Source organism: Chlorocebus sabaeus, chromosome X (genome assembly GCF_047675955.1).
Source record: "Chlorocebus sabaeus isolate Y175 chromosome X, mChlSab1.0.hap1, whole genome shotgun sequence".
Lineage (NCBI taxonomy): Eukaryota > Metazoa > Chordata > Mammalia > Primates > Cercopithecidae > Chlorocebus > Chlorocebus sabaeus.
Window position 1 is genome coordinate 151903005 of NC_132933.1, and position 14271 is coordinate 151917275.

The 14271-nt window shown below is 57.1% G+C and overlaps 1 protein-coding gene across 1 annotated transcript; it reads right to left on the bottom strand.

The window, feature by feature from the left end:
* Positions 1-849: 849 nt before the first annotated feature.
* Positions 850-13753, bottom strand: SHOX (SHOX homeobox). Its single transcript, XM_008019614.3, has 5 exons — positions 13477-13753; positions 9751-9959; positions 4233-4290; positions 4023-4111; positions 850-1095 (listed from the first exon to the last, which is right to left on the bottom strand). Exons 1-5 carry the CDS (start codon positions 13751-13753, stop codon positions 850-852), a joined length of 879 nt encoding a protein of 292 aa, XP_008017805.1.
* Positions 13754-14271: the final 518 nt, after the last annotated feature.

The window sequence follows — 14271 nt, forward strand, 5'->3', positions numbered from 1 at the left end:
ACCAAAAAAAAAAAAAAAAAAAAAACAAAACCCAGTCAAGTGAGGGAAGCAAATACTGGAAAAAGGGGTCAAGTGGCCTGTTCGAGGGCACCAGAGGCCTCCCCACTCTTCCCAGTCAGGTGGGCCCAGACGTGGTCACCAGCATCGTGGTCCTCCTGGAAGTCCCCGGAACGTGGGAGTCACAACGTGGGAGGTTCGAATCTCCCTCCCCTCCCCTTCCAACTCCCCCCGGTTCACGTCCTCAGCCACAACAGCCACAAAACTGTTCCCTTATTGCTGCCTCTGGGATGCTGGGCGGGGGGAGCGTTGGGAGGACAGCCCGGCCCCTTCTGCCTCCTGGGATTCCAAAGTCCACATTCAAATCCACACAGCTCTTGGGACGAAGGGAGGAGTATGGAGGTAAAGAAAACCGTTGGCAACGAAGACACGCGGCCTTTTCCTCGGAGACCAGCCCCGGGATCTTTGCAGGTTCACAGACTCTAGGATCTTCCACACGTTTTGGGTCGTTCACCGCATGCATAGGGTAGAGCAGAGGAAGACGCAGCCAGGCAGAGGGTTGACCCTTCTCCAGGGTCTCCCAGGACGCACGGGCAGCCTTGGAGAGGTCCGAGCAGGGCGCACGGCTGCTCACGCGCTCCGCCTTCTGCACCGTCTCCGTGAGGGTCTGGCTGGGTCGTGCGTGGACGGTCCCGGGAGCCTCCTCCCCACGCCTCTTGCAGGAGCTCCCGGGGCGCACGGAGCACGGTGGCCGCGGAAGCAGCTCCAGTCGGGGTTGAGTGCAGAACGCGCGGTGCAGGCGGGGTGCGCGGAGCCCGGGAGTCCCGGTGCGCTGGGGGCTGCGCGGCGGGGTCAGAGCCCCAAGGCCTCCGCGTGCTTCCGCGCCTTGAGCCGCAGGTCGGCGATGCTGGAGTTTTTGCTGTTGCTCTTGGCGGCGGCGGCGACCACGGCGGCGGCCGAGGCGGACTCGGCCAGCGACGCGATGGGCAGCCCGAAGGGCGGCGGGGGGAACATCAGGTAGGGCGCGTGCGCCGCCAGGTGCGGGTGCAGGTGCGGGTGCGCGTGGGCCACGCCTTCCAGCTGCAGCTGAGCCTGGACCTGCAGGAGCGGACCCGGTGGCGTGAGCGCTCAGGCTGGGGATTGGGGGCCTCCCCCGTCCCACCCACCCCCCGAAACCCCCAACGTGCCACTTCTCTCCTAGGGAGCGTCGCCCCTTCTCCAGCCCTGGAAACCATCCCACACCCGACTGTGCTCCTTCCCCCTGGCCCAAGGCTCTGCCGCGTCACCAGGTCCCCAAGCGTCTCCCGGGACACCAGGTCCCCAAGGCTCTCCAGGGTCACGAGGTCCCCAAGCGTCTCCCGAGACACCAGGTCCCCAAGCGTCTCCCGGGACACCAGGTCCCCAAGGCTCTCCCGGGTCACCAGGTCTCCAAGCCTCTCCCCAGGGCACCAGGTCCCCAAGCCTCTCCAAGGTCACCAGGTCCCCAAGCGTCTCCCGAGACACCAGGTCCCCAAGGCTCTCCCGGGACACCAGGTCCCCAAGCCTCTCCCGGGACACCAGGTCCTCAAGCCTTTCCAAGGTCACCAGGTCCCCAAGCCTCTCCGGAGACACCAGGTCCCCAAGGCTCTCCAGGGTCACGAGGTCCCCAAGGCTCTCCCGGGACACCAGGTCCCCAAGGCTCTCCCAGGACGCCAGGTCCCCAAGGCTCTCCCAGGACGCCAGGTCCCCAAGGCTCTCCCAGGGCACCAGGTCCCCAAGCGTCTCCCGGGACACCAGGTCCCCAAGGCTCTCCAAGGTCACCAGGTCCCCAAGGCTCTCCCGGGACACCAGGTCCCCAAGGTTCTCCAGGGTCACCAGGTCCCCAAGGCTCTCCCGGGACACCAGGTCCCCAAGGCTCTCCCGGGTCACCAGGTCTCCAAGCCTCTCCCCAGGGCACCAGGTCCCCAAGCCTCTCCAAGGTCACCAGGTCCCCAAGCGTCTCCCGGGACACCAGGTCCCCAAGCCTCTCCCAGGTCACCAGGTCCCCAAGCCTCTCCGGAGACACCAGGTCCCCAAGCCTCTCCGGAGACACCAGGTCCCCAAGGCTCTCACGGATCACCAGGTCTCCAAGCCTCTCCCCAGGACACCAGGTCCCCAAGGCTCTCCCGGGACACCAGGTCTCCAAGCCTTTCCGAGGCCACTGGGTCCCCAAGCCTCTCCCAGGACGTCAGGTCCCCAAGGCTCTCCCGGATCACCAGGTCCCCAAGGCTCTCCTGGGACACCAGGTCCCTAAGCCTCTCCCAGGATGCCAGGCCCCCAAGCCTCTCCAAGGCCACCAGGTCCCCAAGCCTCTCCCGGGTCACCAGGTCCCCAAGCCTCTCCCAGGACGCCAGGCCCCCAAACCTCTCCCAGGACGCCAGGCCCCCAAGCCTCTCCTGGGACACGAGGTCCCCAAGCCTTTCCAAGGTCACCAGGTCCCCAAGGCTCTCCCGGGACGCCAGGTCTCCAAGGCTCTCCCAAGACACCAGGTCCCCAAGGCTCCGGTGCACAAAGCCAGGCAGGCCTGAGGCCTCTAACGGCCTAATTTCACTGGGTCCTGCCGTCAGCAAGAGACGGTAGAAGAAGTGGGCCCCTTCCCCCACCTCGAGGCCAAGTCCCAAGAGAGGAGAACCGCGGAGGGATGTGGACCGGTCTCCTTTGGGCCTGCGCCATGGAGAGCTGGAGAGCTCATGGCGACCAGTGCTGGGGGTCCATTTCTGAGTCGTTCATTTATGATTTAGACTTTTATATCTTCCACTCCCCGCCGCCACCCCACCCCCAAGCCTTTGCACCCTCAGCCAGCAGAGGCTGCGGCCAGACGGGTGGTACCTGCAGCCCTTCGCCAAACACGCGCCCAAATACAAACCCCAGTTGTCCCCTTGGAATCAAACGGCCAAGAACAGAGGCCACGCGTCCGCTCTGCCAGAGCCCCCCAACCTCGTTCCGCCCGCGCATGGTCCTGCCCCCCAGATTAGAGACCGAAAGGGCGCGCAGAGGCGCTGGGCTGCGTTCAGGCAGGGCGCACGTGGGCGCTGCGCTCTCTCGTCCTGGGACCGTGCACCCTCCTTCCACACAGTTTCCCGCTTCCCCCCATCCCACTCCCACACTAAGCCAGAGCAGGGGGCCCCCTTGGGACGCTTGGGTTCCGCGACCGACCCCCCCACTCCCTGGAAGCCGCAAATCCACGCTGGGAACCCAAACTGCCGCTCACTCCAAAGTCAGCGGGGAGCTGAGTAGGGTGTGCAGAGCCCGGGCCAGGGTCCAGGGTACAGGCAGACGCTCCAGACCCTCGGACACTCGGGGGTGGTGGTGAAAAGGGAGTGGATGCTTATCCCATCTCTGGTATCCAGGCGCAGGCATCCCACCGTTCTTAACCAGACAGCAAGCCAGGTTGGGGGGGGGGGGCCTGATTGGGTGGGACTTGTCCCCCCTCTGGTTTTTGTTAAGATTTCCCTTTGGGCTTGTGTGTGTTCACCTTCCCAAAAGGTCTCTGAGTTTTAACAGCCTGATTTTTTTTTTTTTGTTTTGAGTTGGAGTCCTGGGGTCTCACTGTGTCCCCCAGGCTGGAGTGCAGAGGCGCCATCTCCGCTCACTGCAACCTCCGCCTCCCGGGTTCAAGTGATTCTCGTGCCTCAGCCTCCCAAGTACCTGGGGTGACAGGTGCGCACCACCACACCCGGCTACGTTTTGTGTTTTTAGTAGAGAGAGACGCGGTTTCACCATGTTGGCCAAGGCTGGTCTCGAACTCCTGACCTCAGGTGATCCGCCCGCCTCGGCCTCCCAAAGAGCCGAGATGACAGGCCTGAGCCACCGCGCCCGGCCCAGCCTGATTTAATACGTGTCAAGGTGCCTGTAAATGCCTCCTTGGAAAAGCCACTGATTTTTTTTTTTTTTTTCTGGGGGCCGGCTGAGAAGTCTGCAGGGGCAGGGAGGGGCGAGCAAGTAGGGGAAAGGGGAGGGGGTGGCGGGTCCCTGGGGATCTTCAGAGGAAGAAAAACCAAAGCTACCTGTTGAAAAGGCATCCTTAAGGCTCCCATGTTCACGTAGGGTGCCACCCGGCAGGCATCCAGGTGGTTGGCTGTGCCTAAGATGACGCCTGTGGTGAAAGGGAGGAGGTGTCAGTGTTGTGGTCCTGGGTGCAACCAGCACCTCATTACCCCCCCTCCATCCTCAAGCAGGTGCCCCCAGCTTCAGGTTCCCCCAGTCCCAACACCCACCTTTATGCATCTGATTCTCCTGTTTGCGGCACTTGGCTCTCCGGTTCTGGAACCACACCTTGTGGGGGAAGCAGAAAGAGATGTGGGAGCCTGTGAATCCAGCCCAGCGTCGCCAGGGAGGATGAACCAAGCACTTTGCACCTCTGGGAATCCAGAAGTGACCGATGGGGGTCCCCAGTCCCTCACCGCCCCTCTGTCTCCAACCCTGCATAGCTGGCTACCTCGAACTGGAAACTGGGGTTTTGGTTTTTTTTGTATTTGGATTTTTGTTTTTTGTTTTTGAGACAGAGTCTTGCTCTCTCACCCAGGCTGGAGTGCAGTGGCATGATCTCGGCTCACTGCGACCTCCACCTCCCGGGTTCAAGCGATTCTCCAGCCTCAGCCTCCCAAATAGCTGGGACTACAAGCATCCACCACCACGCCAGCTAATTTTTGTATTTTTCGTAGAGATGGGGTTTTACCATGTTGGCCAGGATGGTCTTGAACTCCTGACTTCAAGCGATCCACCCACCTCGGCCTCCCAAAGTGCTGGGATGACAGGCGTGAGCCTGAATCCTGGCCTTGAACTGGAAATTGGGTTTTGGTTTTTGTTTTGTTTTTGAGACAGACTCTTGCTGTCTCATCCGGGCTGGAGTGCAGTGGTGCAATCTCACCTCACTGCAACCTCCCAGGTTCAATCAATTCTCCCGCCTCAGCCTCCCGAGTAACTGGGATGACAGGCACCCACCACCGCTCCTGGCTAATTTCTGTATTTTAGTAGAGACGGGGTTTCACCATGTTGGCCAGGCTGGTCTCCAACTCCTGACCTCAAGCAATCCACCCGCCTGGGCCTCCCAAAGTGCTGGGATGACAGGCGTGAGCCACCCGCACCCGGCCTAGAACTGGAAAACGTTAAGCTCTCCCTGCCCTGCCTAAGTGAGACCCGTCCATTATCACTGATGAGTTGAAGTTGAACAAGTGAGTTCTGAGACAGTGGAAGTGGACTCTCGAACTTTCCAGCATTCTGTGTGGACACCCAGCCCCCAGCTCCTGTACACCCTGTAGGAGAACGCAACTTGCCACCTGCAGACTTTAGCCACCAAGGTCGAGGGGCCACCAGATGACCAAAGGGCTCCAAATCCAGCCCCTTCTCCAATCCAACTCTGGACACAGCAAGCCCAGAAAATCTCTTGCCTTCCTCGGCCTCCTCGGAAGCCCTGGGGAGCTGATGGGGTCCCACTCATATGACCAAGGGTGACGAACATCCCGGAGAGGGACCCCAAGGATAGCAGGCTTTGCCATATAAGGGCCTTCTGTCACTTTGAGAACTTCTAAGTCTTGGGGGAAGCTATGAAGAAGTTGAGTGCAACAGAGCAGGGGACCCTCAGGAGGCTGGAGAAATTCTCACAGGTCTCGTGTTAATATTTGGGGGCGAATTCCGCCCCCTGTCACCTCCTACAAGCCCCCTCCGCTCTCCCAATATTGACAGTCCCCTCCTCCACAGACAGACCACCTGGGGGAACACAGGGAGTGTAGCCTAGGCCTGGTAATCTGGACCCCTCCCTGTCCCCTCCCCCACGGCCACCTCCCTGACAGGTTTTCTGTGGCAGCTGCACCTGCACCCTGACGGACACGGCAGTCACTGCCCAAGACAAATAATTCCCACACAGACTGTTGTGAGCAGAACACGTGCTGGGTCCACAGCCACCAGATCCACAGTGTGCAGGGCCCGAGGGGAGCTGGTGCACTTGCACCCGGGAGTCTACACAACGGCCACAAGCATTTGGTCTGGAACCCAAGACCGAGCCTCCCGCCCACCTTCCAATGTGGGCCCTCCCGGGGGGCTGTAGGGCTCCTAGAAAACTTTATCCTGTGTCCCAGCAAAGTCACATCCTCCCTCATCGCCTCACCCCCCCAAAAAAAGGCCCCGGCCTGAGGCTGAGACTGAAATTCACAAACAATTGCTCTGTCCCCCTTTCCAAAGCCCGGTGTCCAGAGTCACTTCAGACCTCCACCTCCAAGTGACTGCCAGTGTGTCCGTCAATGCTCCCAGTACTCGCCACCTGTCTCCTATACGGTCCGGGAAGCCAGCCGGCCCCCCCTAAAGCCTCTGGCAGGGCATTTAAAACACAAACAAACAAACCAACAAACAAAAAACAGAATCCTACTGAAACAAACAAACAAAAACAAAATCCTACTGAAACAAACAAACAAAAACAAAATCCTGCTGAAACAAACAAACAAAAACAAAATCCTGCTGAAACAAACAAAAACAGAATCCTACTGAAACAAACAAACAAACACAAAATCCTACTGAAACAAACAAACAAAAACAAAATCCTACCCAAACAAACAAACAAACAAAAACAAAATCCTACTGAAACAAACAAACAAACAAAAACAAAATCCTACTGAAACAAACAAACAAAAACAGAATCCTACTGAAACCTGGAAAGCCTCGTTCAACACGGGGAGGAAAAAAAAAAGAAAAAAAGATGATGAAGAATAAAAGTGATGAATTAGCTGCCGCGTTAAGTGCTAATAAATCAGTCTTGGACTGATTCCCGATCAATTCCAATTAGGCCTGAATATGGTAAGTGAAGTGTGTGACACTGGTTTAGACAGTTATTTCTTCATTAAGGACCGCTCGCTGCTTTTCCTTCACCCACGCCCGCAACGCGATGTCCTTTTGATTTCCATTACAGACAGTGAATAATGACATTTAATTTAGCTCTGCGCCGTAAACCCACAGATATTTGTTGTAATTAAATTACCAGCCGCCCCTCACCGCGGTCTCATAAGTTTCCATTAGAACCCTGACAGCTGGGTGATGTGACTTTGCAGGGGCGACGCTAAAAATAAAAGGTTAATCGGGAACAGCTTCCATCGGATGCTCAATTTATTTACAGCAAATTTCCACCCTAAATGGAAACTCGATCCGCTCACGGCACGGGACGGGCTGTCCTGAAAGAGATGATCCAACACTTCACAGGGAGACGGGATTAAAATCTAGTTCATTTTCTCTACCTCCCCCGTCCCCGTCCCCTCCACCGTCGCCACTTCCATGGGACGTCCGTGTTCCAACTAATTGATTTTTATGACGACTCCAAGGCCTGCCCGCCTTTACCCTACGATGATTTTTTTTTCCCTGCGGCGAGAGAGAGAGAAAATGATGTCTTTTATCCTATTCCCATGTTTGTTTTTATTATTATTTACCGTCGTTAAATTTTCATGCGACCCCTGGGTCCATAACCCCCGGCTTTCTCCCCCATCTGTCTTTATTTTAGGGCCTTCTCGGGGTCTGTACACACACACACCCCACCCACCAATTCTCTGCCACTGAACTGAGGTGCGAGTCAGTAATAGACTCTACGGAAAGAAATAGTGTGGAATTCAATTACAAGTAATTTATTTTTATAGAAACAGTACATCAAGGGCCGGGAATACACTGACGGATCCCAGGCACCACAGACACCGGGAGATGACATTCACTTGATGTGTCCCCTTTAGCAAAACTTTAATCTTTTCATTAATTTAGACCGGGCCGTCCAATCCATCTTCGGAGAGAGGGGTGGACACAGCGAGGAAACCCCAGTCTGGATACAGCTTCCTTCCTTCACTGAGGCCAGAGACGCCCTGACAAGGGGCACAGCCCTTCCAAATTACCAAAGCCTGTCCCAGTCCTGGGCAGTATCTTTTTTTGGTGGGGGGACTACGGTTCTCCGTCCAGAGGCCTGGGGACTGTTTATTTCATCCTCAGGATCGCAGGGAGGCCTTTTAAACGCAGCCACTTGGGAAGACAGAGGAGAATCAGGAGCCAAACTATATTTTTTTCAATGAAAGAGCTTGTACAACGCACCGTGCATCAAACACACGTGTATCTTCGTCCGCTCAAGTTTTGTGTCTGAATGGGGTGGCCGGATAACCAACGCCATGGGAAGCGAAGGGAATCAGGGACCAAAACGTGTGTGCGTGTGTGTGTGTGTGTGTATAAAATACATTATATATATGTATATAATATTTTATATATATAATATATTTTATATATAAATATATACATATTTTATAATAATATATAATATATTATATATATAAAATATATATGTGTGTGTGTCTGTGTGTGTATATAATATATTATATATAAAATATATATAATATATATAATATATTATATATATATAAAATGTATATGTGTGTGTGTGTGTGTACACGTATATATGTAAACTAAAGATCTTGTAAAACGCTCTGCATCAAACGCATTTGTACGTTCGTCTCCTAAGCAAAAATCCAGGGAAAGCGATGTTTGAAATGTGTTGACCTCATAACCAATCCTACGGGACTGGGCTTTGAACGGCTGGTGTCTTTGCTTTTGAACGCCTCTGGCTTTGTAATCCGTGTCTCCCTGGTCGGCAATCTTAATTTCATTTATTTTTGAACGGGTTCCCCAGGGTCCGGAGATCCTGACTCTCTATCTCTCTCCATCTCTCTCTGTCTCTCTCTCTCAGTCTCGGCCCTTCTGACCTGCCCAGAACCAGAAGAAAGCACTACAGGACTTGACCTTCCAGGGGAAACTGTCCTGTCAGGCAGGGGCTGGAAAAAAAGCCATTTGGAGACTCTCCCACCAGTACCCAGAAAATCAAATTCATACCTTTAACTGAATGTTTACAACGCCCAGGAAGCCTCTGCCTGCGCGTCCCTCTGCGCACACCCAAGCCCCCCCCCACCCTGCCCCTGGTGCCTGGTCTGATGGGACACCGTGAATTAACGCGCTCCTTGGGGAGCCCCCGTGCCCCGCTAATGGTCTGCGCTCATCCAGATGCCCAACGTGCTCCTGCGCTCCCCAGAGCCGGAGGGAGGAGGGGATGGTGTGTAACAGAGGACAAGGCTGGAGAGGGGAGGAAGGAGACAGAAACAGCGGGGCTAAAAGAGGAGGAAGGAGAGGGACCCTGTTTCTGACCACCTAGGAACAGAGCGCACCCCTCTCCATTCATCCTAAGGAAAAGCCATTTCAATGCAGCCACATGGGAAGACGCGAAGGAATCAGGGGCCAACAGACATATTTTTTTTAAATGAAAGATCTTGTAAAACGCTCTGCGTGACACGTATCTGTAGCTTCCTCTCCTAAGTAAAACCCAGGGAAAGTTTTGTTTGCCTGTGTTGGGTCCCAGAACCAACCCCACGGGAACCGAGGGGAATCAGGGGGCCGATACACGCGTTCGCTGGGTTTGTTTGCACCAAGGACAAACAAATATATATCATAGATACTACATATATTTATATACCATATATATTCATTTGTTATTTGTCTAACACATATATGCATGTATATTGGTTTGCCTTTGGTGCAAACGAATCCAATGAACCCATCCTCCAGGCCTCAGGCGTCTCCAAAAGTCCAGGAACCCCAACCCACCCCACACCCCAACCTCCCCGCGCTCCGGGAACAGGACGGCAGCCCGGGCGGGCGCAGGTGGCTGGACGCGTGCCCCGTGCGCTCCCGGGGACCAGGCCATGGCTCCGGGCCCCCCGGGGTTCCTACCTGCACGCGCGCCTCGGAAAGCCCCAGGCGCTGGCTGAGCTCCTCGCGCATGAAGGCGTCGGGGTAATGGGTCTCGTCGAAGAGTCGCTCCAGCTCGTTCAGCTGCTCCAGCGTGAAGTTGGTGCGGCTGCGCCTCTGTTTCAGCTTCGTCTGCCCGTCCTCGTCCTCCGACTTCACGTCCTCGCGCTTCTCTTTGCATTCGTAAATCCCTGCGTGGCGGGCGGAGGGCACAGGGCTGAGGCCGGGAGCGCCTCTCCAAAGGCTCCCCGGGTCCCCTCCGCCCGCGCCCGCCTCCCCCAGCACGGCCCGCGGGGTCCTCCGCGCAGGCAGCGTGGCGCGCAGTGCGGGGCGGTTTTGCGCAACGTGGCGAACCCTTTCGTGCCTCCTTTGGTGGAAAGGGGGGGGCCTCGAACACCAATGCGCCTTTACGCAAAATCTGCGTGGGGTCCCCAAGGCAAAAAGCGGAGGAAACGACTCGCTTCTGCCCCAACAACCTGGGCTTTGCAGGAACCTTGTTTGGTTGGCCTCATCTCCGAATCGTTTCCTCAATTATCCACTTCGCCGCTGTTGACATAACCTAACCTTTTTTTTTTTTTTGGAAAGTGGGGTGTCCAATCGTATTTTTAAGGGAAAGAATTTGAGGAAGAATTGCCAACGGTGGGGTCCCCGCCCGGGGCGCCCGGGAAGGACACGGGGAGGGCCCGGGGCGAGTGGCAGATTCTAGACCCACGGAGAGACGCTATCGCCACCGCTGTAGCGCAGCGGGGCTGGGGGTCCCTGCGGGATTTGCCGGAGCTGGGAGCCCCTACCCGGAGCCTATTTCTGACCAGCACAGCAGAACCGTATCCGAGTACCCGAATGCAACACCGCGTCCGGGGGTGAACCGTGTGCGCAGAATTGTCTCCTTCCCAGTTACTCACACGCGGTTGGGCACCCACCCCACGAGGGTGCCAAAAATGGCACTTTCTCGTCTCCAATAATGGTGACCTGTCTGTATTTGCAAGGGGGGGGGGGATTCAGAAGGGCTGAAAAGTCAGCACTCAAGCGTTTCCAGGTGAAAAGCGTTTCCTTCCCAATTTTTTAGACATGGTGCCTCCCTCGCTCCCCTTCAACCCAGGGCTGCTGGAAGTGGCCTCTCCAACGGCCCTCTGTTCCTATCTCAGGCCTGCTGGGCACAGATTAAAAGCACCCCCACGCCCTCATTCCATGTCCCCTGGTGCCAAGGGTAAGGGGCTGACATTGGGAAGTTCAGCCTGGACACAGTCTCCAAGAAGCAACTGCGCCCAAGAAACTTGCAAAGCTGACAAATCCAACGTGTCTACAAGGGAACAGGGTAAATGCAATTACCCTGTTCTGTCTTCCTTCCTTCCACCACCCACTCCAGGCCCAACCCCGGCCCCCGGAGCTGGATTCAGTCCTAGACACTGATTCCAACATGGAATTCACATTTTCTTGCACCTCCTGAAAGGCACGTGCCTACAAGAACAGTCCGTTCCTTCCCCCAAGTGAATTGTTTCCTGGAGACGGCCCCGGCTCTCTCCCTGCTTCGTTTCTCTCAGTCTGAAAACGCCAGGGATGGACCCCAGCTGACAAATTGGCCTTCAAAGTCTTCAAGCATGGACAGGCTTTGCAAAAGCCACGGGCTCCCAGGCTCAGCGGGGACGCGCTGTTCCCCAAAACTCTAGGTTCCCACGGGGAGCATCTCCACTGCCCTTCTACCTCCACTTAACGTGGATCTGATGAAGAAATACCAGCACGGGTTGCAGTCCTGCCCCCCGGGGTGTTCCCGCACCCAGCCAAGGGCAAAGGGTAGCGGGGACTCTCTGTGTCTCCTCTCCTGGGGCCCTGGGTCCTTGGCCTGGTCTTTCTTTTCCTCTCACTTTGGAAAGACCTGGAGGATACTTTGCTCTCCCCGGTCTATAGCCAGGGGGAGAAGAGAGAGGAGGCGAGAGGAGGAAATCAGTGTCTGGGAAGGACAGGTAAAAAGCAACGCCACGGAACCGGCCTGCTGCGCATTGCACCGCCTCTTAAATTCAATGCAGGCCCTCCAGTCGCTCCCAGCCTTGGGTCCAGCAAGGCCAACTCTGTCTATATGAATTACAGCGCTGGGTGCTCCCGTAGAAATGTGCAGGGACGACCCCTTAAGGTAAGGGAGGCCGAGCTCCTGCCTTGTAGACGGTGGGAAACCGGGAACTGCTTTGTAAACCGTAGCCAGGTTTCTGCGTGGATCACCAGCGCTGTTGTTTACAGCTTTGACAAAGTCAGGACCTCGGGAAGCAGGACCTGGTCAATCCTACCAGGACAAGGCTGTTTCCCCTAGAACGGTGCCAACTCCACACCTAGCATGTAGGGTCCCGGAGAGCAGGGAGCCCCCCAGAGTCTCAGGAAGAATTCCCTTTGGGGAACGCACCCTCGCACCTTGACTCTGCACATCAGCCAAAGCCCAGATTCGATTTTCTGCCTCTTTGTCCTGGAAACGTGATAGACACTCCTATAGCCGTCTCCAGCTGCGCCTCTGACACAGCTACAGCCCATTTCATTCTTATGATGTACGGCGCCCAGTCGTCCCCTCTTTGTACAGAGATCCACAGGTCCAGACCCTCTGTCTGAGCCTCTTGCTCCTTGATTTCCACCACGGGGCGATGCGCCCCTGAGGTTTCAGGAAGAACGGCCAGAGGGGAGCCCCGGGGCCAGGTCTGCGCTCCCGGCACAACCGGCTGCGCTGACAGCCTCGAGTGAGGACGCGCCTCGAAAACCACCAGCTTCCCCGGGCCCCTCGCGTCCCACCTGCGGGCACCGGAGTGGATTTGATGGATCCACTTTTCACCAAAAACAAGTCTCGAGGTTCAAAGGAAAAAAAAAAATATATATATATATATAGAAAGTGTTCCTTAAAGGCCACAGAAAGGAGCTGACCCGGGGCCTTCCCGTCTCCTACCACGCAGCCTCCAGTCTTCCCGCGATCTGGGGGAGCCGGGCAGGCGCTGAGCGCTGGGAAGGCGCGTGGAGACAGCTCCTGTCCGCGTCTGGGTGACCGTAAATCCAAACCAGGCAGGCAGGGACACAAATCCACATGCTAAGCAATCAGGCCCCAGGCCGGGCGCGGGGGCTCACGTCTGTCATCCCAGCACTTGGGGAGGCCGAGGCGGGCGGATCACCTGAGATCAGGAGTTGGAGACCAGCCTGGCCAACATGGTGAAACCCCGTCTCTGCTAAAAACACAAAAATGAGCCGGGCGTGGTGGCAGGTGCCTGTCATCCCAGCTACTCGGGAGGCTGAGGCAGGAGAATCGCTTGAACCCGGGAGGCGGAGGTTGCAGTGAGCCGAGATCGCACCACTGCGCTCCAGCCTGGGCGACAGAGCCAGACTCTGTCTCAAAAAAAAAAAAAGGAAAAAAAGGAAAATGATATCTCAGGCCCTACGGCCCAGCCTGATCCACCCCAGCCGGAGACCCTCCCGTGCCGGCGTCCACCCCCGCGGCCCCCGCTCCGACCCTCCCTGGGTCCCCCCCACACCTCCCACCCAGCAACCCTGCCCGGCCGGGTCCACTCCTTCCTTCCTTCCTTTCTTTCTTAGGCAAAGCCTGGCGGGCCCGGGCCTTACCCCGGCGATCCGAGCGCCGCCCATGTGCAGAGCGAGGGGCGCGCGGGGGGCCGACTCCGTGGCGAGGAGGCGCCGAACCCCAGCAGGGGCCCCCCGGAGCCGCCGGTGCGCAGACGATCTTACCTTCCGCCACTCTCCCGGCGCCGAATTCTTTCAGTTTCTCCTTGTCATTGTCTACGTGGTCCTTGAACAAATGCACCGGGCAGTGGCCGCCGCCCTCCGCGAGGTCCTGGAGGCTGGAATCGGACGTCCCCAGCTCCCGGGAGCGCGCCAGTCCGCTCTCCAAAACTTCCCGGTACGTAATGGAATCCTTCTTCCCTCCGCCGCCGCCGCCTCCGCCGTTACCGTCCTTGCTTTTCTGGTCAAAAGACTTGGAGACAAACGCCGTGAGTTCTTCCATGGCTGGGGGCCGGGGGTGGGCGAGGAGCCGGGGCGGGTGGGTGCGCGCGCGTCTCCCCGCGCGCGGAGAGGACGGCCCGGTGCGCGCGGGTGGATCACCGGCGCGGTTATTTACGCCTTTCCATTGGAAATCTCACTATTTATACGCGTCGACCTCGCCCAGCCCCCCATGCGCTGCCTGTCTGGTGCAATTACGGGTCTCCGGGCTCCGCGGCGGACGCACACGCAGAGACGCTGTCTCTCCCCCACCCCCGCCCCCCTCAACGCCCGCAATTGGCTTTTCTTCTCATTTCATCACTGTTTGGCGTCCGTACACCTTGGTGCGAAGAGGCTAAGATCCCATTTTGGGAAGGGAGACCGCGCGCGCGCGCAGGACGGGGGACGCAGAGGCGCCCGAGTCCCCCCCCCCACACACACACACAGGTTACCCCGCGTTCTTTCCGTGGCTGCAAGAAAAGCAAACTCCAGCTTTTTCCTCCACAGAGAGAGACACACAGAGACGTGGAGTTCCTCAGCCGT

Bases quoted from the DNA above. Each gene is read 5' to 3' on its own strand.
- SHOX (XM_008019614.3), bottom strand. From the start codon at position 13,753: ATGGAAGAACTCACGGCGTTTGTCTCCAAGTCTTTTGACCAGAAAAGC. The intron at 4,291-9,750 runs GTAGGAACCCCG...TTCCCCCACAAG, and splicing joins TTTCCGAGGCGCGCGTGCAG to GTGTGGTTCCAGAACCGGAG. The intron at 1,096-4,022 runs GTAGCTTTGGTT...CCGCTCCTGCAG, and splicing joins TAAGGATGCCTTTTCAACAG to GTCCAGGCTCAGCTGCAGCT.